At 41.5% G+C, this 22346-nt stretch overlaps 1 protein-coding gene across 2 annotated transcripts in view; it reads right to left on the bottom strand.

The window, feature by feature from the left end:
• THRA (thyroid hormone receptor alpha) overlaps positions 1–22346 on the bottom strand; it is a 151988-nt gene that overhangs the window by 43324 nt on the left and 86318 nt on the right. For both annotated transcript variants that reach the window (XM_087713477.1, XM_087713476.1), the window contains exon 3: positions 12386–12642. Coding sequence is in view for 1 of the 2 variants with exons in the window: in XM_087713476.1 (XP_087569602.1) it covers positions 12386–12438 (53 nt within the window). In the remaining variant the exon portion in view is untranslated. The remainder of the gene's footprint in view (positions 1–12385; positions 12643–22346) is intronic.

The following is a 22346-nucleotide window of genomic DNA, read 5'->3' as shown; positions in this document are numbered from 1 at the left end:
CCTCAGTCATTTATAAAAACAGAAATTGCCTTTTTGTGAAGTGATCACCATGAGAAAATGGCAAAAAGGAGAAAGCAAAAACTGTGTTGTAAACTTTAGGATTTGAGAGATGAGAGAATTCCAAAACAGTTTGGTTCCCCATCCTTGCTTAACTATCCTGGCTGCCAATACTTCATGCCAGCAAAGTCTGGGCAAACAGAGGCAGCAATACAACTGCCTGACAGACAGACAGTCTCAGCAGCAAAAGACACCTGCTGCGTTGTGGGGCTCAAGAGGGTCCAGTCCCTGCCAGTGTCAGAGAATGGGTTCATTATCCTAACTATCCCCACCTCTACTTGGCACTTCCAGATGCCACAGACAGAGGGATAAACAGACCCAGCTTGCAGCCTGGCACACATGGAGACAAGCCCTTCTTAGGAGTGGAAGTAGACAAAATCACAGTTGTTCTGTTTAGCAAATAAATGGGACCAAGAACCACACAATTCTCTCCCTTTCTCACTCATACACATAGCCACACAAGCATAAACAACATGGTTTGAGTCAAAGAATACTGGTGAACGTGAATGATGCAATAAACTGGATCTGCATCTATGATAGTTACTATAATGCAGTGGATTCAAATATAATACAGGAATTTGCATCATATCAGATTTCCTATTTACATCAGGTTTCTCAAGGTAATGTCTCTCTGCCCCCCTCCCCCACCAGTTGTTGGCTGTTATAATTTGCCAGTCAGAATGGATATTGACCCTGTAGTCCAATATATTTCAAGAACATCAGCTGTGGAAGAGCTGGCCTGTAGGAAATAAATATTTGACTGGGGTGTCATTTACTCAACTCTGTTTTTCAACATCTAGAACAAGGTGTAAAACCCGCGTTAACATGTCGTCATGTGATGTATTGCAACTTTTCCCCCTTTGCTAAAATGGGGGTGGGGTGGCCAGCGTGTGAGGCATCCAGCCTGCAGGCTGCGAGTTTGACACTCCTGATCTAGAAGAATCTTGCTAGAGGAAAGTATTCTGAATATTGCATTGATATGCAATCAACATGTGGTTGACCGGCAAAATTGGTTCTGATTGTTCTCAAAAACTAGTTTAGAAGAAACATGGATATAAAAGCAGGATCATCAGACCAATGAAGATATATCCTTGATGGACTGCTATCTATGGTCTGGATTTCCTTTAAGCCTCAATGATAATTGGAAATCTGCTCAGAAATCTGGGGTTGATAGCCAGAAACATTTTTTATAAAATTATGCTGCTATGTCAGATCTGACTATATCGTCACAGAACTGAACATGTTCCAGTTATTCATAGTAAAATCCAAGCTAGGTTATTGGTTTTATTAGGTAGCTAGTTCAGGAAATTAGGTCAGTACAAAATGAAAAAAAAAAGCTAAACAAGGCTTCATAAATAATTTGGTCAAGTGTTTGCATCTATCATGTTTGCATCAATCTGCAATTTTGTTTTACAGGAATTGTATCATTCTGCAGAAGTGGAAGGTAACTATATGATCCATAGAAAAGATAAAACTACTTTAAAGAGTCACAGACAAATGCTACATTTGTACTCCCAAATAGTCCCAATTATTTCTGAATACTCCTAAAATAGCCTCTTGGATGTTGGTGACTGGCTTACATGGAATCAATAAGGTTTATATTTATAGCAGTGATGAATACATTTTCAAGTTCATTTCATCTTTTAATTTTTACCACTTTAAATTATTTGTGTCCAAATAATTAAGGATTGACTACTTTCATCTAAAGTGCTTGCATTCTGAAGTTACATTTATTCCTATGTGGAATAAATGGAAGTCATCATAATAGCAGGTACTGTTTAAGAGAAAATATATTTTTGATAATGACCTCACATCCGCAGAGCAAGCTTCAGATCCCTTATCTATAGATTCACCGGAAGGCTATGAATACATTTATTTTCAGTAGCAATTTCATGACTTCTATTTTTGCACTGTTGGTCTTATTGGTAATTAATTTTTAAATTGATGCTATTTATAATGCATTTTTATTATACATATGGCTGGATGTGCTTACAGGTATAGAAATTAAATAAATTCACAATAAAATTTTAAAATAGCAATTGTTTCTATGTTTTTGCATTCATTTTCATGGAGGAGGGGTTTACATTATTTATTTTGAAGCAGGAATCCCTTAAAACTGGCTATTATGGACAACTCTCAATTCTTCCATTCCCTTTTAGGGAATATTAGTAAGATGGTTGAGGCCTAGTTGCAGAGAGTTCTAGATAAAGCAGATTATTTGGACCCTTTTCAATCAACTTTCTGACTGGAATCAGGATAGGATTGGCTGCACTTGTAAATGACCTATGATGGAGTGAGATTTTGCTGGGCTTGCTGGATCTCTCAACCGTCCTTGATAATGTTAATCATAGTGTCTCCTTGGGAGACCTTGGGGATTCTTATCCTCCCTCCATGAATGGTTACAATTGATTTTGGGGGAGAAAAGACACTTGTAGAGTGTTGTAGAGCTTCCACCCCCTTTCTCATACAATTTAATATCTATATGAAGCTGTAAGGAAGGTCACCAATCTGGTTGTTAATAATAACCAGCTGTGTATCTCCATCCCAAATAACACAGACATCTACCTCTATGCCTGAAAGCCATTAGTATTTAGATAGGGAGAAATAGGCTAAGTTTTAACCCCAACAAGATCGAGCGGTTGTTGATCTATTCTAGAAGCTGATGTACCCTACCTAAAAAGCAAGTGCAGGCTTTTGTACAATTTCATCTTGGTGCCCATTGTGGCTCTTCTGAAATAGTTAATGGGTCACACATTCTCTTGTACCCCCGTGTTTCAACTCTTGCAATCTGCTATACATGGAGCTGCCCTTAAAAACCACTTGGAAGCTAAAAGCAATCCAGAATGCAGCAGACTAATTATAATAGGCATTTTATCCATTTAACATTTCTACTGTATTATATGGGCTGCATTAACCCTAAAGAAATTAAATAATTGGGTTCGCCTCATCACACTGACATTATTAAAGGAAAAATAAAGAAGGTTAAAATTAATCTTAGTACAGGTAACTAACTAGATTTATTGATTTAAAACTGATTTGAGTGTTACGTGAACGCAAGCACACTCAAGCACACTATCCAACTAAGTCACAGCACAATTTACTTCCAAGGTTGAGAAACAAATGTGATTTAGGGAAAATGAAATGGAGATGAAGTGTACGTGACTGGGACAAGTTAATACATATCATTTGACTACTAGAATGTACTTGGCCAGCCCCCTTCTCTCTTTTGAACCTGTCAAATGTTTTTCCTAATTGTTTTTCATGCTGAACCTCTTTTGTCATTCCCATATTCTTTTTGTCAAAAGCTCACCTTTTGTTGTTATTCTAAAACTAAAATAAAATAGAGAGAAACATATGACAACAAACAAAACCTGCTGAAGTTTCTTAAGACTTCACATTCCTAACCTAATGCCAGATTTGCTATTCAGTTTCCTTTCTGGAAACAAACAAACAAAGACTGAGAATACTGCAGTGTGAATTCACAGCCTCTAGTTATAGCATTTGGAAATTACCTCACGAACTTGGCTGAAAATGAACTTCTCGATCAGTTCATGACATGACTGCAACCTCTGTGCATATTGCACATGCCTGTAAACTTACATGCTTTTTTTCCCCACATGCATAATATTATCTACCTCCCCAGACATTAATTTTTACATAGGAAAGGAGAATTTTATCACTTCAGTTTACCAGATTGGTTTTGCTACCACTTCAGAAAGCTAGAATTAAGGTATCAACTGGTTAGTAGTAACAAATGATTACTAATCCAATGTATTTCACATAAACCCTGTTCCCTGAATTTTGATAGGGAGCTGTAGTAGGATTCAGCCAGTCCGCACCTATTTGGGATAACCAGTTGTTAACTTTCTAAGCAGTTCGGAGAACCAGTTGTTGGAAGAAATCTTATTTTGTTTTTTTATACTTTACAGGGCTAATCCTGTAAGGAAGGCAGGAAGGAAACATTCTGGTGTTGTTTCTAGCCTAATCTTTATTGCCCCACTTACAGAAACTGCCTATCTGGTTAACCCTTATTACATTGTAACAGCTACGGCAAAGCGCCCATCGACCTCAGTTGAGTTGGCCACGCCCACAGTCACATGACCACCCAGCTGGTTATTCGGGCAGCAAACCAGTTGTTAAATTATTTGAATCTCACTACTGATATGAAGTTTTTGCAGCACTGATTACAATTTGTATATTATCGCCTGTAGTTAATCCTTAATTGCTAAATTTATAAGCCACATTCACAAAAATTGTGATTTTCACCTATTGTTGGAGATTTGGCTTCTAATGTATGCAAAATCATAAACTTGTTCTTTATAAAATCAGGATAGAGAAATTCTACATATGAACTGTGTGCTAGGATAATTTTTAATAATAAATCACCACTCAGTGATTGCAGTAAGAAGTGAAAATCCACAAAATAGTAATAGAAAGAACATTGGTCCTTACCTGAATATTTCTTTTCGTTAGATAAGAGGGAGGGGCGACTCATGGGATATTCTCACAATCTGATTGGTCCAAAGGCTGAGGGAAATCTCTTTTAACCTCCTCCTTTCCCTGTGGCTCCCAGTTCCTCGAAGTTGCATGACCAAAAAACATGCTGCCAACAAAACAGCAAGGGAAAAACCACCCCTCACCCTGACTGACTATCACCTACGTCTACCTGGGGCGGGATGTCGCCCCTCCCTCTCGTCTACCGAAAAGAAATGTTCAGGTAAGGACCAACATTCTTTTTCCAGTAGACTCGAGGGAGGGGCGACTCCTGGGAAGTACCCAAGCTCAGTCCCTGGGAGGGAAACTAGGCTCCGGGGGGGCGGGGTGGGGTGGTCGCTACCTGCTGCAGAACCCTATGCCCAAAGGACGCCTCGGCCGATGCAAAGGCATCCAGCTAGTAATGGCGGATGAACGGTGTCAGGGATGACCAAGTGGCCACCCGACAAATGTTTTCAAAAGGAGCCCTTGTGGCCCACGCTGCTGTAGTAGTGGCACTGTGTGGAGTGGGCCGTGATCCCCAAAGGGGGGGGCGGTTCGAGGACTCGTATGCCAAAGAGATGGCCTGTCATAATCATCTGCCAATGGTGGCAGAGGTAACTCTGGCCCCCAAGGAGCCAGGCTGGAATGAAATAAAGAGGGCCTCAGAACTACGAAAAGAAGATGTGCGTCATAAATGTGCAAGGCGCGACGAATGTCCAGCCAGTCCCAAAGGTGCTCTCTCTCATGGGAGGGAGCTGGACAGAAATTGGGGAGGATGACCTCCTGCGCCCGGTGGAAGGGCGAATTGACCTTAGGGAGAAAGGTAGGGTCCAACCGTAGGACCACTCTATCCTGGTGAAACTGACAGAGGTCGTCCTTAGATGACAGAGCCCCCAACTCGGAAATGCACCTGGCAGAAGTCATGGCTACAAGGAATGCTATCTTGAGGGATAGAACTGAGGCCAGGGCAGCCACCTGATGCTGTAAGGTGTTGTGAGAGAGACCCCCATCCAGACCTTTCTGGAGGAAGTCCAGAATTTGAGCGACTGAAGCATCGGTTGGACAAATCCTGAGTGAGCTGCACCACTTAACAAACGCCGCCCGTGTGGAATTATATATCCATGTGGTGGAGTGGCGTCTAGACGCCTCAATGATCGTTATAACTCAGAAGGACAAGTTGGCACTCCTCATGAGGCTCCGTTCAAATGCCAGATGGTCAGGTGGAGCCACTGGGGCTCCGGGTGGATCAAGACCACTGGTGCAGGGAGAGGTCCTCCCGAGGAATTCTCCATGGGAGAGAGACAGAGAGCTGGACGATGTCAGTAAGGTGCTATCAGAATGATGTCCACCCTCTCTATCTTCCTCAGTGTCCCCGGTATCAGAGGGAGTGGAGGAAATATGTACAATAGGCCCGGAGGCCATCTGTTCTGGAGAGCATCTGTTCCTTCTGTGGCCCGGTTTGGAAATTGAAAGAAGAATCTCGGGAACTGGGTGTTTGTCAGAGTCCACCAACGGGTTGCCGAACCTCTGGCAAATCTTCTGGAATAGTTCGGGTAGAATTTGCCACTCCCCATGGTCCACAGTTGCACGACTCAACCAATCGGCCTGGTGGCTGGCCGAGCCCAAGATGTGCTCCGACACAACTGACACAAGATGTCTCTCTGCCCAGGAGCCTAGTTTCAATGCCTCCAGCCAAAGGGCTCTGGAATGAGTCCCCCCCCTTGATGGTATATTGTCTGTCAACAGAAAGACGTGGCGGCCCTCTATCGAACTCTTGAACAGTTGGCGGGCCAGCCGGGCGGCCTTCAGTTCCAGCCAGTTTATATTGTGGCGAAGGTCCGACTGGGTCCAACGGCCCTGCTCCATCTTGGAGTCCATGAGCGCCACTCAACCGAACAGGCTCGCGTCTGTAGTGATGGTCACTCGATCCAGCTCCCAGAACTCCGATCCGTGCTGAAGAGCCAGGGACAGCCACCACCGCAGGGATAGGCGCACGTCCACTGGTAGAGAGATGCTTCGTGGAGAGTTGCTCATGTGTCTCTGCTGGAACAGGATGAGGGCCCACTGCAGGGTCCAGGAATGAAGCTGTGCCCAGGGAACAATCCCTATATACGACACCATCTTGCCCAATAGGCGGGCCAAGGTCAGGATGGAAACTGACCGCCTTGTGCGCATCTACCTTGCCAGGGCCTGAAGACTGATGAGCCACTCTGAGGATAGTCGAACCGTGTCCTCCATGGAGTCTATCACTGCCCCCAGGTGTAAGATCTTCATAGAGGGCGAGAGATGGCTTTTGGGGACGTTAACAGAAAACCCCAGGACTTGTAGTGTCCAAATAGTGACTTTGAGGTCGTGGATAGCCCAGGCTTGAGAATGGGCTTGCACGAGCATGTTGTCGAGATAGCATTGTAGTCTCACCGGAACAGAGCTAATGCCACCAGGACCTTCGTGAACATGCGCAGGGCTGAAGCTAACCTAAAGGGGAGGGCCCTGTATTAGAAATGGAGCCCAATGTGAGAAAAACGCAGGAACCTGCGATGGGCAGGGAGGATGGGGATGTGGAGGTAGGCATCTGTCAGGTCCACTGACGCTAGGTAATCCCCCCACGTGTGCCCTGCAGAATGGACCTGACGGATGACATTTTGAAGTGCCTATATATTAGATAATGATTGAGGTGCTTGAGGTCTAGTATCGCCCTCCAGCCCTCCAAGCTCTTCGGAATGACGAATAGGTTGGAGTAGTGACCCAACCCACATCCAATCCAGGGAACTGGCTCTACTGCCCAGATGTCCAGCAGATGTTGTATGGCTAGGGACATCAGATGATGGCATTCCAGGTCCCAGGATGGTGGAAAGATTTTAAAGAAGGTCGGGAGCATGGAGAGGAATTCTAGACAGAGGCCGTTCCTGAACGTGGTCTTTACCCATGCGTCTGATGTCACTTGGTCCCACTGATCCGCCAAGAGTTCCAGAAAGCCGCCAATGGGAAACCCCGGGTTGGAGTCATTTCCCTTTGCAGAAGGAGTGGCCGCCCTCTCCACAAAAGGACCGCCTGGACTGATCCTGGTATCTACCCCTGTCCTGGTAGTAGGGCCTCTGGAACTGCCTATCGGTTCTATAAGGGACGTACCTCTGGTGCTGGTAATCTTGTTCAGAGGCCCTGAATGACTGTCTATGGAATGAGGACGGACGGTTGTCCATCTTCTTGGTATTGGTAGTTAAGACCTTCTTTTTGTCTTTGTTCTCTTTGAGAATCGGATCTAAGGATTCGCCAAAGAAATTAGTTCTAAAGTAGGGGGCAGTTGCCAGGCTCCACTTGGACTTGTTATCCATTTGCCAATTATGTAACCATAACAACCGCCTGGAAGTAACCGAGGTAGCTAGAGCTTGGGACGAGTACTTCACAGCATCGAGGGTGGCATCCGCCAAAAACTGCGTGGTGGCATTTATCTTTGTAATATCCTGGTGCAGTCACTCATCCTGAACAAGAATGCAGTCCTGCAACTGGCGGAGCCACATGACCGCTGATTGGTTGAAATAAGAGGTAGCTGCAGTAGACTTTATGGCCCATGCTGAGGCGTTGAAATTCTTATGTAATGTAAGCTCTGCCCGCTTGTCCTCCGGCTTCAACTTATCAGCCACATCCCCTGACACTACGGATGAGGCATTGGCTAAGGTGGCTACTGGGGTGTCTACATTAGGCAATTGAAGCACCTAAGAAAAGGCCTGCTCCATATTGTAGAAGCGGCTATTTTTGTCTTTAGCCGCAGCTTGAAAGCTTGCTGCGGCTTGTTTCGCCCAGGCGCAGCTTCCCAGTGTTAAATTAAGCCATCCGGTGCCTCTATCTGGTAGGCCTTCCCATGGAGCTGCAGAAACAGAGTCTGACACCCTCGCAGTTCCAGGGATCGGACAAAGCTCCGGAAACTCACGAGAGAGCGAGAAGCCAATTAGCCCTCCCTCAGCTTGCTGCAGGATGGGGGGCCCTGTCCCTGCAAGATAGCAGCTCAGAAATTTAGAATTTAAAGTAGCCAATGGATCAAATCCAAACAAATGCTAAAATCTACTCACTTTCTCTGGGAACCACAAACACAGTGCTTGGACCAAAAGACTGAGAGGAACTGGGAGCCACAGGGAAAGGAGGAGGTTAAAAGAGATTTCCCTCAGTCTTTGGACCAATCAGGCTGTGAGAATATCCCAGGAGTCACCCCTCCCTCAAGTCTACCAGAAAAGCCAATAATTACAGGTAAGATTATTCCAACAATCTTAAAAACATGAATTTTCAATGGAGATAAAACTCATGCATTAAGCTTCAATCTGTGAAGTGCCTAGCTAGAAAATATGCACACATAAGAATGGAGAAAAGACCTTATATATTGCATGGAAGTTGTCTTTTGAAAAAATTACCTTGTCCTAATCCAGGATCTTTGTTGGAATCTTCAATAGCAGTGTGGCACTGTAGAACCCCAATTAAATCACAAATAAATGTGTAGTAGTGTGGTAGTATAGAACCCCAATTAAATCACAAATAAATTGTAAATTACTGAACTCTCAAAGAGATCTTGGGTGATTTGGGGATGTAATAGGGACCAGAAAGAGCTACTGACTTTCCCCCGTAATTACCCATCATACATATAAATAACATTTGATCTCTGAATATTTTTAAATAACAGAAGGGAGAACATGTTTGTGTCAGATTAAAGTTTTACATCCAGAAGTCATCAGGTTCTATTTTAGGTTAAAAGAATCCAAAGATGACAGAGTTGAGAATGGCCTCTTTCCAATAAACTAAATCAGAGACGGGCAGCATGGTGTATGCAATTACCAACAACCTATAGAAACTCTTTAGGTCACTCAGCAAGCTCTCTAAACCACTTTATTTACCTTTTTTTTTTAAGGTTCTTTCAATTCAGCTAATGTTATCATGTGAATCAGCCCAGGCAAAGAAAATGGATAAGAAGGAAATCTACAGGAATGTATTGATGAGCCTTTATTTCTAAATAACTACAGCAGAAAAATAAGGCTGCTTAACACTGTGTATCTAAAACTAGTTATGAAATTGAACTCTCCCACTAGCAACACTAAACATTATTTGAAAGACTTTGGATCCTCTACTTTTATTTTCAGCCTTCACACAAAATCTGCATTTTGACTCACAGTCTTGTTCACATACCCACATGGGCATTTTAACAATTTCAGCCACATACTAGCACCCATTCACAGGGCAGTCCTATGAGTAGGCCTGTGCTTGAGTTATGTTTCTCCTTCAAAGGAAAATTTACAACAAAAGAACATATGTGAAAAATTGATTTGTTTCTTTGTCCAATAGTAATCAATTCAGAGAAGCTGATGAAACTAAAATTTTCAATGCAATAATATTTTCAAAGCAATACACTATTTCTCAAAGTTTCTAGATTTTAGTAATAGAAGGATTTTGTGGTCCACGTTTCTCAACAATAATTAGTTTATGTAACCTCCCAACCTCTATAAACATTTTTTTGTGAATCACACATGAATTAGCCAACAATCATAAAAAAGAGGCCAAGAAGCATGCGCTAGGCAGCTACACTCCCGGTTTCTGGCATGTATATGCACACTGGCCAGTTGGTCTTTTGGTTTCCGGTGCGCATGCATGCGCGAAGACCACGTGCCTGGTGCGCAGGCATGCACTGGAAAAGCAGCCACCCAGTGCACGCATGCGCACCAGGAGGCTGCTCTTCTGGTTTCCAGCACTCCCGCGCATGTGAAGACAAGCTGGCCGGCGTGCGAGAACCTGGAAGAGCAAAGGGCGACAGCTTGCATGCCTGGAGTGATGGCTCTGTGTGCATGTGCACCAGGAAGCTGCTCTTCCGATTTCCGACACACATGTGCACACGCTCCCCTTTCAGTGCTGAAAACATTCGCCAACATTGTAATAGAATAACAGAAAAACAGAGATGGAAGGGACATTCTAGTCCAATCCTCTGCTCAAGCAGGAAACATTTCAGACAAATGGTTCTCCAATCTCTTCTTAAAATATAAATATCTACCAGTAATAAAGTTGTCTCCATGGAGTTGTTTGTCGAGGGATGGACTTCAGAAAGATTTGCTATGGAGTATGCTGGCTTCCTGCCACAAAGTGTTGTGTTTTTGCATGAAACCGAAATGCAGTGCTTTGCCTACTTAAGAGGACACTTAGGCTCAATGGCAAAACCCAACCTAAAGCCCATGAAGAAGATGAGTATAAAGCTGCCTTTAGAAATAGAGGAAGGAAACTAGGCAAGAAGGCCTCAAAAATTCTGGATGGTTTATTTTGGATAGCTGTCTGAAACAAGCCAGGATTTTTACAGGAACTACTGCTGTGAGTGCGAAGGACATTGTCCAGGTATCTGACAGCCAGTCCAGAGCCAGCAATTTATAAAATATTATTGCATTTGAGCAAAGTGGGGAGAGTGTCATGCTAATGACTCACCAGCACAAGCCATGTTTTGAGAACCATTGTAGTAATGCAATATTATCCTCACACTAACAATTAGGAGCTGCCTACTGGCTTTTCCAGTTCATAATTAATTCTGATTAAAATAAGAACAAGAACAACCCAGCTTTTCTCATTTACATCTTATCAAAGTACAACTCATTCTCTGGCAACATCTATGATCTGTCATGTCCCCATGATGTTGCCTTTCTCCTGTCCTCAGTCGATTCACAAGACAGCCTTAAGTCATGACTAGCTGTTCAGATGTTTTCCCTTAAGCTGTCAGGAACCAGTAACTATTTCAGGGTGCATACAATCAATCTATTAATCTTAATTATCCATGTTAGCAAAAGTACAGTCCACTACCTATACGTTACTTTGGTATATACAATCCTTTCCCTTCTATCCCTTATGGTTCCCTTAATTTTTTTCTCTGTGTAAAAAGAGCTGATGTTACTGCTATAAGATTCCCCCTTCTCATTATTATTTGCCCATAGGCTTGTTTTCAAGTGGGTGTGGTACCCCTTTGAAAAAATATATTAAACTAATTCTCAAAACAAGCATCTCTGATATCTGGTTTGTGGAGTCTGGGACGGAGTAGGTTTGAAGTATCACTCCTGTTTCATTGCTTCATATAATGAACTTGGGGAGGTATTGGGTTTTGACAAGTGACTAAATCTCTGGTGTTTAGCAGTGCTGCGATCCTTTGCTGCCAGCTGGTGATGTTCAGAAAAGGGAAGATGGCCAAAAAACAGAAGGTTTAACCAAAGGCTTTGCTTAACATGCCTATACACTGAAATCAGGATGTCACCAGAACTGAGGATAGAAAGGCAGAATAGGAGTCAGCAAGTTTTCTGCTGGTTTAGTTTTCTGCTGGTTCAGGGATGAGTGAGTAGCATTTTGACTGAGCCATGAGGAAAGACTTACATTAAGAAAAAAAAAAGCTGGTAATGAGAAATTGGCCAACTTTTCGGATCTACTTTTAAAAAGCAGTGAAAAGTACACTGAATTCTGAATATGATGCTAAATTGTATGTTTTGTGATGTGAATGCAGAAAGCAGTAGAGGTAGCATTAAATGGAAAAACACCAAAATCATAGATGTCTAACTTTATATTCCCCATTGCTCCCCCTAAAAGTTATTGAGGTATTGCAGGACAAATTGCAGAAATGAGTCAAATTGCGATAACTGAGAATCAAGAATACTCAGGCACTTTAAAAGATCTTGAAGATCTCTGTAGAAATTTAATTTTTAGCACAGGGCTACTTTTTACTGTATCCCATCAACAAGAAGAGAGCTCTTTACCACGTGCATTTCTAGAACAAATTCAGAACTAAATAGAGTTTTAACGCCACTGACATTCTCTAACTGTTTTAATGCTCTGCAGATTGCCATGACCTTACCGGGTGTCCTCTGGCTCCGACAGGCACTCCACCGTGCTGGGCTTCTGTTCCATTCACCGCAATTCCATCCAGGATCAATAAAGAGAGACCAAGGTGGGCTCCGCCCCCAGAGGCAACACTCCACGGTCGCCACGACAGAGGTGGATTTGAGATTTGAGGGAGGTGGGGCTATTATGCTACGAGGCAAGCCCCATTGTGGTCTCCTTCACTGTTGGCAAATTGCAAGCATTCTGGGTCAAAAGCTTGAAGGGGAGACCCTATAAAGATAAAAAGAAAGAACAGGTTTCTTATTCATGTTTTATTTTAAGTCCTTCCCATTCTCTTGACTTTGGAACAAAAATTTAAAAACATTCTAATTCACTGACATATACATGTATAACATGATGGTTATAATTTCTGAATCTTTCCTCCTAAACTCTCAATTTTTGCAATTCAAAAGCACAAAAAGCAGGATAAAATATACAAATGAAATACAGTTTTGTCTATGCCTGCTTATTATGAATATATTTTATATGCCAAATTTTATTTAAAAAATGAGAAAGAAAAAAAGAAATATTTTGAGCACTGACAAATTGGCTGAATTCTACATGCATTTAACCAAGGAAGAACTATTCTAGCAATTATACCCCCTTCTTCTTGTGATGGTGCCTTTCTCTCATCTCCAGACATCTGTTGCTGTACTGGTGTTAAAGCAGCATCTCCCCCCTTATTCTCACATTATGTATCAGCAGCCTAAAAGTGTATGAAATTAATTACTTTTTCCAGCACTTCTGATTCTGGAAACAAAGTCATGTAACCAGTAGTGGAATGATCAGAGAAGAGCTGAATGTTTGAATGTTTTAGTTGATGTGGGACACCCTCCCCATCCCCCAGTCAGTTTCTTCACTGTGATTCTGTTATTCATTCTGCAAAGATTTGGACAAAAGGCTTTAAATTATTGGCTCACCTTCACCCCCAATGATGGGGGGGGGGGTTAGCATCTTTTCTTGGTAAAGGGGAAAGGCCTGCTGTTAGGCCAAGAATCAAGTGGCCTGGAAAAGGCAGAAGATGTGAGTCTATCAAGGCATTTCAAACAGTGCCCTGGAATATTGCCCAGATTGTATTTCCTTCAGTAATGCCCACATGCAATGAACACTTGCACATTATTTATTTAAATATTTATTATTTATTCATTACCTTTGTACAACCATTCAGTTCAGAAATGATTCTAAGTTGGTGTACAACACTAAAAACAGGTTAACAATTGACGTGTTGTACCAGTGCCTCAAGGCTGTTAGGGCCTGGATGGGGGTTAACAAGCTTGTACTCAATCCGGATAAGACCGAGTGGCTGGTGTGTTTCCCTCCTACTAATTGGCCAAGTATTCCATCCCTCAGGCTGGGGGGTCAAAGAGTAAGCCCTTCAGACAGGGTTCGCAATTTGGTCCTCCTGGATCCACAGCTGACTTTCGAACACCACTCGAGGCTGTTAGGGCCTGGATGGGGGTTAACAAGCTTGTACTCAATCCGGATAAGACCGAGTGGCTGGTGTGTTTCCCTCCTACTAATTGGCCAAGCATTCCATCTCTCAGGCTGGGGGGTCAAACAGTACGCCCCTCAGACAGGATTCGCAATTTGGGAGTCCTCCTGGATCCACAGCTGACTTTCGAACACCATTCTGGCTGTGACCAGGGGGGCATTTGCCCAGGTTCGCCTGGTGCACCAGTTGAGTCCCTACCTCAACCGGGAGGCCCTCACAACAGTCACTCGTGCCCTTTTGACCTCTAGACTGGACTACTGCAATGTGCTCTACATGGAGCAGCCCTTGAAGAGCATTCGGAGACTTTAGCTTGTCCAGAATGCAGCCGCGCGAGCGATTGTGGGTGCACCTCGGTTCACCCACGTAACACCTATCCTCCACGAGCTGCACTGCTGCCTATTGGTCTTCGGATACCCTTCAAGGCGCTAGTCGTCACTTATAAAGCCCTTCATGGTATTGGACCTGGGTACTTGAGAGACCGCCTGCTGCCAATTACCTCCAATAGACCGATTAGATCCCACAGATTAGGCCTCCTCCGAATTCCATCCGCCGGCCAATGCCGACTGGCGACTACCCGGAGGAGAGCCTTCTCTGTGGCTGCTCCGACCCTCTGGAACGAGCTCCCCGTGGAGATTCGAACCCTCACCACCCTCCAGGCCTTTCGCAAAGCCCTTAAAACCTGGCTGTTCCGACAGGCCTGGGGCTAAAGAGCTGTTGCCCCCCGTCTCGAATGGTATGACTGCTGTGTGTTTTTAAATAATGTTCCGTTTTAAAAAAAAAAATTTGTCTGTACCCCCTTCCCCTGATTTGAATTGTGAGCCGCCCTGAGTCCTCTTGGGGAAAAGGGCGGCATATAAATGTAATCAAATCAAATCAATCAAATCAAATCAAATCAATAAGAAATGATAGCAATAATAAAGAACAATCTTCTGTCTCAGCCTCATGCAAGTGCTCTCTGAAGGATCTTAACATCCAAATTAGCCTAGGGCAAAACCCCAGGTTTTAAGGAGTTTTTAAAATAAGGTGTGGGGGGGGGATACAAATTTCAGGTAAAATGCTGTTCCAGAGGGCAGGTAGTGATCAAGAAAGTATGCTTCCTGTGTCCCACTGACCCAGTATGCCAATATGTCAGAACATGCCAACTGTGTGAAATTGAACAGGTAAAAAATATCATGTAGACTTTATAAAAAACATAGAAAATAGAGTCTACCTAACAGAATATTAATGGACCCTCAAATAGCTATGCCCTAGGCCACAAAAGGCTTTAAAGATGATAATCAGCATCCTAATTGCACCTGGAAAACTACCAGCAGACTGTGCTATGTTACATGGGCATACTGAGACATCCCATAATTACCTGGGTCACTACATTTTGGATTAGCTGTAGTTTGGAAGTGGTCCTCAGGGGCATTCTTCTGTAGAATGTGCTGCAAAAGCCTATTTGTAAGATGACCAAACCATGAATGACTGCCTGAAGGACAGTCCAGATCACTTGAGTCCAATAGCTTTTTGAGAAGAAAGTGCGCTATTATGTTTCGATACTGGCAGAACCATTCCTACCTCAAAGAAACTGACCCTATAACAAGGACAAAATGCACACTACTTAACAAGTTAGGAGGGGGCAAGATACAATAAACAAACGGTTGTTCGGATGAGCAGTCTTGAGGATTTCATCTCCTTCCCTGGAAATCCCAGGTGCAAACTTGTCCCACCTAACAAATCCAAACTGTGTTTCAGTCACCTCAGTAGGACCAATAGCAGCAATAGCAGTAGATTTATATACCGCTTCATAGGGCTTTCAGCCCTCTCTAAGCGGTTTACAGAGAGTCAGCATATTGCCCCCAACAATCTGGGTCCTCATTTTACCCACCTCGGAAGGATGGAAGGCTGAGTCAACCCTGAGCCGGTGAGATTTGAACCGCTGAACTGCTGATCTAGCAGTAACCTGCAGTGCTGCATTTAACCACTGCGCCACCTCGGCTCTTAGCCATTCAGGTCCAACTATAAATGAATCTGAATAACTATATTAATAATATATTAAAGAATATTAGGCCTGCCAGGCTTGATTCCAAAAATCTGGATAGCGACTAAACAGAAGGAATGAAATTCAGCAAATTCTAACTCTTTTTTTGCTATCTGGTGGTCTTCAGGATTTGTGCAGCTCAAATCTGGCAGACTCAGTAGTAAACAGTTGTGTTCCTTCATACCTCTGACTCAGTAATGCAGATGCTAATAACTTCGTGCTCTTCTTATATTTTATAGTTCAAGTCTCCTTATCCCTTTTGACTACAGCTAGTATGAATTGAAAATTTCCCTTCCATAGCTCTTCTCTTCCTATTGAAATAGTATATTAATTAACATATTATTGCATTTATTTGCTTCACTCGGCATTTGTTTGTTTTGTTCTTTTACATTTTGCTGGTCATTGACCAAATAAATATTATTGATTTTCTAAAGAACTGAAAATGTTGAGATGCAACATTTGTTTCTATGTATTATGCTCTTGCTGCAATTCTTCAGAACTAGTTTAGAATAATTATCAAGAATGTGAGCTATTATTTAGTAAGTCCCTGCAAATAAGTTCAAGATGTTTTCGAAGAAAACCATTACCTTTTACTTTTAACTTCTTCTACAAGTGGTAACAGTATAAACAGCATATCAGCATATCAAACAGTCATTCTAGCATATAAGAGCCATTGTATATAAGTATAACTGTACCATAATATCTTAGGGCATAATAAAAAGCATTATAGATTCTTATTATGCTTGTATTTTATTACTAAGGAACAGACATTGAGAAAAGCTAATTTTCTGTTTGTTTTTAAGGCTTGGTAGATCTGATTTATTTAAAGGCAATATATAATTAATGATCCCATTATTGTACTCTTAAAAAACATTAGAAACATGTAACTTGGATGAGGGTACCATGGAATGACAAGAAAACAAACCGATGGATCATCAAACAAATTAACCCAAAGTTCTCACTCGAGGCACAAATGACCAAACTCAAATTATCCTACTTTGTACACTTTATAGAAAGACTCATGTCTCTAGAAAGGGCTTTAATGCTAGGAAAGGTGGAAGCTAAGGGAATGACCAGCAGCAAGGTGGATGGATTTAGTTACAGTGGTGATGAGTGCTCTATTGGGAGACATAAAAGAACAGGTTAGGGATATGTTGTCATAGAGAAAATCTATGAGTGTGGTTGCTAGGAGCTGAAAATGACTAGACAGCATAATCAATAAATCAAACTTGGCTCACTGTCTAACCAGCATTCTGCTATATACTTCTGTTCTGGTGCTTCATAGCTGAATTCACATATGACATACTAAGTCAGGATTTTAAAAGTCATAGTTGGTTGATTAATACAATTTACAATACTTATAGTTTACTTTTAGCTGGATTCACACACCGTGCTAAGCCCAAAGCAAGGAAATTACAATATAATTTCAGTTGATGTGCGAATCTAGCAATTGAAAAACAGTGGTCCACAGCGGGTAAATGCGATCAGACATTTAGTCTAGAGTTTGCAGCCACATGGTTTCTGTATCAGCTTTGGTGTTTTATGGGATGTATCATTGCCAAAATTGGAAAGTGGGTGTAGGACTTTAAATTCAACAATCTGAGCCAATGGAACAAGCCTCTTTGAAATAGCATGTACAAGTGACACGTGGTATATGGGAAAAAAAATGACGAGATCAAAGATCATCTCACACAACAACCAAACCAAATCATTTTGTGAATTTTATGAACACAGCATACTGAACAGTTACCTCCTCTTGTCCACACTCAGCATCAGTTATATGAAAAGAGAGATGTGGTTCACCACTGAATCTGCCATTAAGCAATGTGAGACAGCACTCTTGGACAGGGCAAGATGAGGCTCGTGGAAGCCCTGTTTTGTGAACCCTAAGTGACCTTGCCTCTCTCTAGTTCATTATCAGGGATAAAAGAAAACCAAACTCTCTGTCCAATCAATTTCAGAATAGAAGACAGCACAATAGGGGCATCAATTTGCCTTTGACCTCAAGCAAAATGCCTTGAACTTGTTCTAGTTCAGTTACGTTATTCCAGCTGACAGAAGCTGAAAAATCTCTTAAAAATCCTCTTAAAAAGCAAACTCTGAATCCCCACATGTGACAGGACTGCAGCACCAGAATTCCAAAGCTGCATTGCCAAAGGCCCACCACACCCCAGGAGATGGACTACCTAAGTCAAAAAGGCTGAGGAGAAGATGGGGGAAGGGAAGGGGAGAACTGCTGGAGTGTGTTAAAAGGATTGTATCTAGCCTTTTTAAAAACTCTACTTCAAAGTGAACACTATTAAATGCATACATTTAAATAAAGACGTCCATAAAATATAAATCTCCTTATTAGAAAGATATATCAGCCCAAAGATGGGAGAGTCGTAACTTAAATAGGATCATCTTCTTCCTAGCATGGAGCTAGAGCTGAAGAACTGCTGGAGCCGCTCAAAAGCAAGATTTAGCTCTAAAATTTATTCTCCATATGCAGCCTTGAAACATGATGACCATTTATACAATCTATCACTTCCTTAAACATTTTGGCTTAGTTGATTTCTTGGACCTCCCAATTTAAAAATGTCTACATTGATTTCTTCCTAACATATGCTCTGGTAGCTAAAGTTACCAGACACCTCCCCTTCCTCCCAATCAGGGTGATAAAGGTTAATGAAGCTGAAATTCAGAAACTTGTGGAGGGTTGCAAGCTTCCTATCTCTCCTTCAGAAAAATTAAAACAAGGATACAACTATTAGTTTTTAGTATATTTATGACACACTAACTTGTTTATACATATAGCATACAGTAGAAACTTACTGGGTAAGATTATATTAAGATAGGTAGAAGGAAGATTATATAGAAAGGGGCAGTGTGATGGTTCAGCAGTTAAAATGCTGGGCTAGTCAGCTGGAAAGTTGACAGCCCAGGTTTGAGACCTGAGTGCCGCATTATGAAGTGAGTTCCCGCTACTTGTCCCAGCTCCTGGCAACCTAGCAGAATGCAAATGTGAGTAGATAAATAGGTACCACTTCGGCAGAAAAGGTTACTGCGTTCCATATTTTCATGCTGGCCACATGATGACAGAAGCATATCTCAGACAACACAGGCTCCCTCAGCTGACAATTGGAGATGAGCACTGACCCCTTGAATCCATCACAATTGGAAACCTTTATATAAAAAGTATCACCACAGCAACGGGGCAATAATAGACAGATATATAAACAAGAGAAAACATATGAACATAAGAAGGAAAAATGGCCTCAGTTTTCTCCAAACCATTCATAAATAATTTGATATTGTTTGGAACCTCATGTCCTCTATTCCCAGTGAGTAAAGATATGCTAAGCCTCAACCCTTCCTTGCACCCCCTATTTCTCCAAGCAGTGTTTTTTCTTCCTCTTGCTGCTCTTGCTGTCTCAGCCTTAACATGCTACATGCAAAGTGCTCTGTAAGGAGACCTGCAGCTCTCTGGCACATTGCCAAAACTGTGTTATCATCAAAGGAAATACGAAAACAGTCAAGCCCTGCTGGCCTCCCCAAAAGGGGGAAAATTGGGGGAAGAGAGAGGAAAAAATGCTGGGAGGCCCAGCTTTATCCTCAAATGACCTTTTCATTGGGACTCAATTCTCTTGAAATGGATTGGGTACTGAAATTTCGCAAGGATATAGACAGAGTTCAAGTAGGGGATGGAAAATCATGGCAAAGATGGGGGAGTGGATACAGATAAATCAAAGAATAGATCACCAAGACCTCCTATATTCAAGGAAGAAGAATAACTAGAAATAAAATGCATAGGAGACACACTATTGCGAATTCAGCAATGCAAAACCATGAGCTACAATAGAAATATCATTCTATCTTCAGCAATTTAACCTGCATTTAGAATACACACTAGTTTATTTTATAAGGTTGAAGTTCACTTTCATATTAATACTGAGCAATTATACACTTCACCAAAATTCAGAAACTTTTATTTAGTAGTAATACTATCTTCAAGCCTTTTAAAGGATTTTTAAAGAAAGGGAGTCCTTCTTCCCCCACGCCCCCAAAAACCAATTCCTGATTGTTATCTTACATTTAATCATATCCTAGTGCGGCCTACCACACCCTGATTTGGGAATTTTGGGAACCAAAGGTCAATTTATTCAGACGATATAAGGAATGAAAAGCAGACAAGGGGATAAGACCTCATAAAGGAAAAGGTGGAGCCAGATAAATAAAAGCAGTCTTGTTTAGTCCGAACTGCACATCAAGAGCAAGAAACAGGTGTAATAGTAGTTATAATTACATAGCAGTTTCATAGCATTATAAATGCTTCCCTTAAATGTCACTTTTTATACCTGCCAAAATTGTACAGGCTGAGATATTAGAAATTTTGTCTATAGTAACTCAAAGATTACATGGTAGGAACGGTATTGCTACACCCACTTTGGCCTTATCACTAAAATGTATTCATTACCAGTTTTCCTTAATGTATCTGAGAAGATTATTGGAATGACAGCAAATCAAATTTTTTCTTAAAAGGAGAGCCTTCAGAGTAATATTTATTACAATACATATTATTGCAATAAGAGACCATTATTTAGACATCTTTGTGACATATATTAACTTCAGCTTCCAAAACATCCTGTACAACATAATCATGATATGTTGCCAATAATCTGAATAGATATCACATTAATTCAGGTACAGATGCATAGGTTGAACAATTCGACCTAAGTTACAATGGCAAATTATGAAAAATACTAGTTTGAAAAAATTAATACATTTTATTTTAAAAATAAAAATAAGCTTTAAAAACTGATTTGAATTTACTTGCTAAGATAAATTATGTTAATAAATAAGTTCCAATAAATGAAAGATTTGTCTAGAACATGGCCGCTCTTGAAAGAGTTAAGTGAAGTCAGACTTGCTTGGATAAGACAGTATCAAAAATATCTGAGGAACAGATCCAGGGACAAGTCAAAAAGCATGTCAGAAAAGCCCAATGGTATGCCACCTTTATATTTTTGTCAAGAAAATTAGATACATAGATGTGCCCAAAAAGTTATTAAGATTTGATCTTGAGTCAAAGGAGGTATTACTTTTTCTGTAAGTAAATTTAGTGTTCTGCATACATGAAATCCTTGTTTAGCGATCAGAATTGGGATCAACTACTCAATTGTTAAATAAAATGATCACTAAATGAAATTAAGACATGACTTTATTTCAGCTCTCCTTTGCTTTACAGACTTGGGAAGGTCATAAATGTATGGATTGATCACAAAGTTACTTCTGTGACTGAAGAATCAAGTTCTAAATGAAGATTTCCTGCAAAGCTGGCCCCAGGGGCAGGAAGATCTTGAGATTACCTTTCTGTCGTTCCGCTTCGTTCTTATCATAAAATGGAAACAAAAAACTCTGATACCCCATATGTTGCTTAACTATAATTTCCATTTGTCCTGATGCCTGACAATGTTGGTTGGTGAAGATGGAGAAATAAACATTGACATTTGGACAGTCCTGGATTCTCTTTTCTCTTGCTCAGTTTTGCTCCCTTCATGCAGGCCAGAAACTGCAGTTCCAACATACCTCATGTGCACCAAGTTAGAAAATCATAGTAATTCATATGAAGCACTGCCACTGTTGTGATTGGCAGTCTTCAACTTACAACTATTGAGATGATTTGAAGTTAAAGTGGCACTGAAAAAAAATGGCATGACTAGTTTTCACACTTACTACCATTGCAACATTCCTATGGTCTCATGATCAAAATTCATGCACTTGGCAACCAGCATGTATTTATGATAGATGCAGTGTTCTGGGATCATGTGATCACCTGTAGCCTTTCCAACTGGCTTTTGACAAGCAAAGTCAATGGGAAAAGTCAGACCTACTTAATCGCATGATTCACTTAACAACTGCAGTGATTTACTTAACAACAATAGCAAAATAGATTATAAAATGGGGCACAACTCACTTAACAATTACATTGCTTAGCAACAGAAATTTGGACTTCACTGTGGTCATAAGTTGAGGACTACTGGTAGTCCTCCACTTGCAATCATTCATTTAACAATGGTTCAAAGTCATAACAGCCTGGAAAAAATAATTTATGATCCATCCTTAAACCTGTGACTGTTGCACCATCCTTGTGGTCATGTGATTGCGATTCAAGTGCTTGACAATCTGCTAAAATTTATGATAGCTGCAGTGCCTTGCAGTGACATGGTTGTCATTTGCAACCTTCCCAGTCATTAAGCAAAGCCAACTGAGGAAGCAAGATTTGCTTAACAACCACATGATTCAGTTAACAATTATAGTAAAAATGGTCTGGTCACATGACAACTTGCTTAACAACCACACTGCATAGCAACTGAAGTTCTATTCCCAATGGCTGTCGAGGAACTACCTGTGGGATTTTGGACATTCTGCTCCAACACT

This window comes from Thamnophis sirtalis, unplaced genomic scaffold (assembly GCF_051295495.1).
Source record: "Thamnophis sirtalis isolate CommonGarterSnake01/CBP01778 unplaced genomic scaffold, rThaSir2_p1.2 scaffold_4, whole genome shotgun sequence".
Lineage (NCBI taxonomy): Eukaryota > Metazoa > Chordata > Lepidosauria > Squamata > Natricidae > Thamnophis > Thamnophis sirtalis.
Note: the sequence above shows the minus strand (reverse complement) of the source record. Positions and strands in the feature narration are given on the sequence as shown.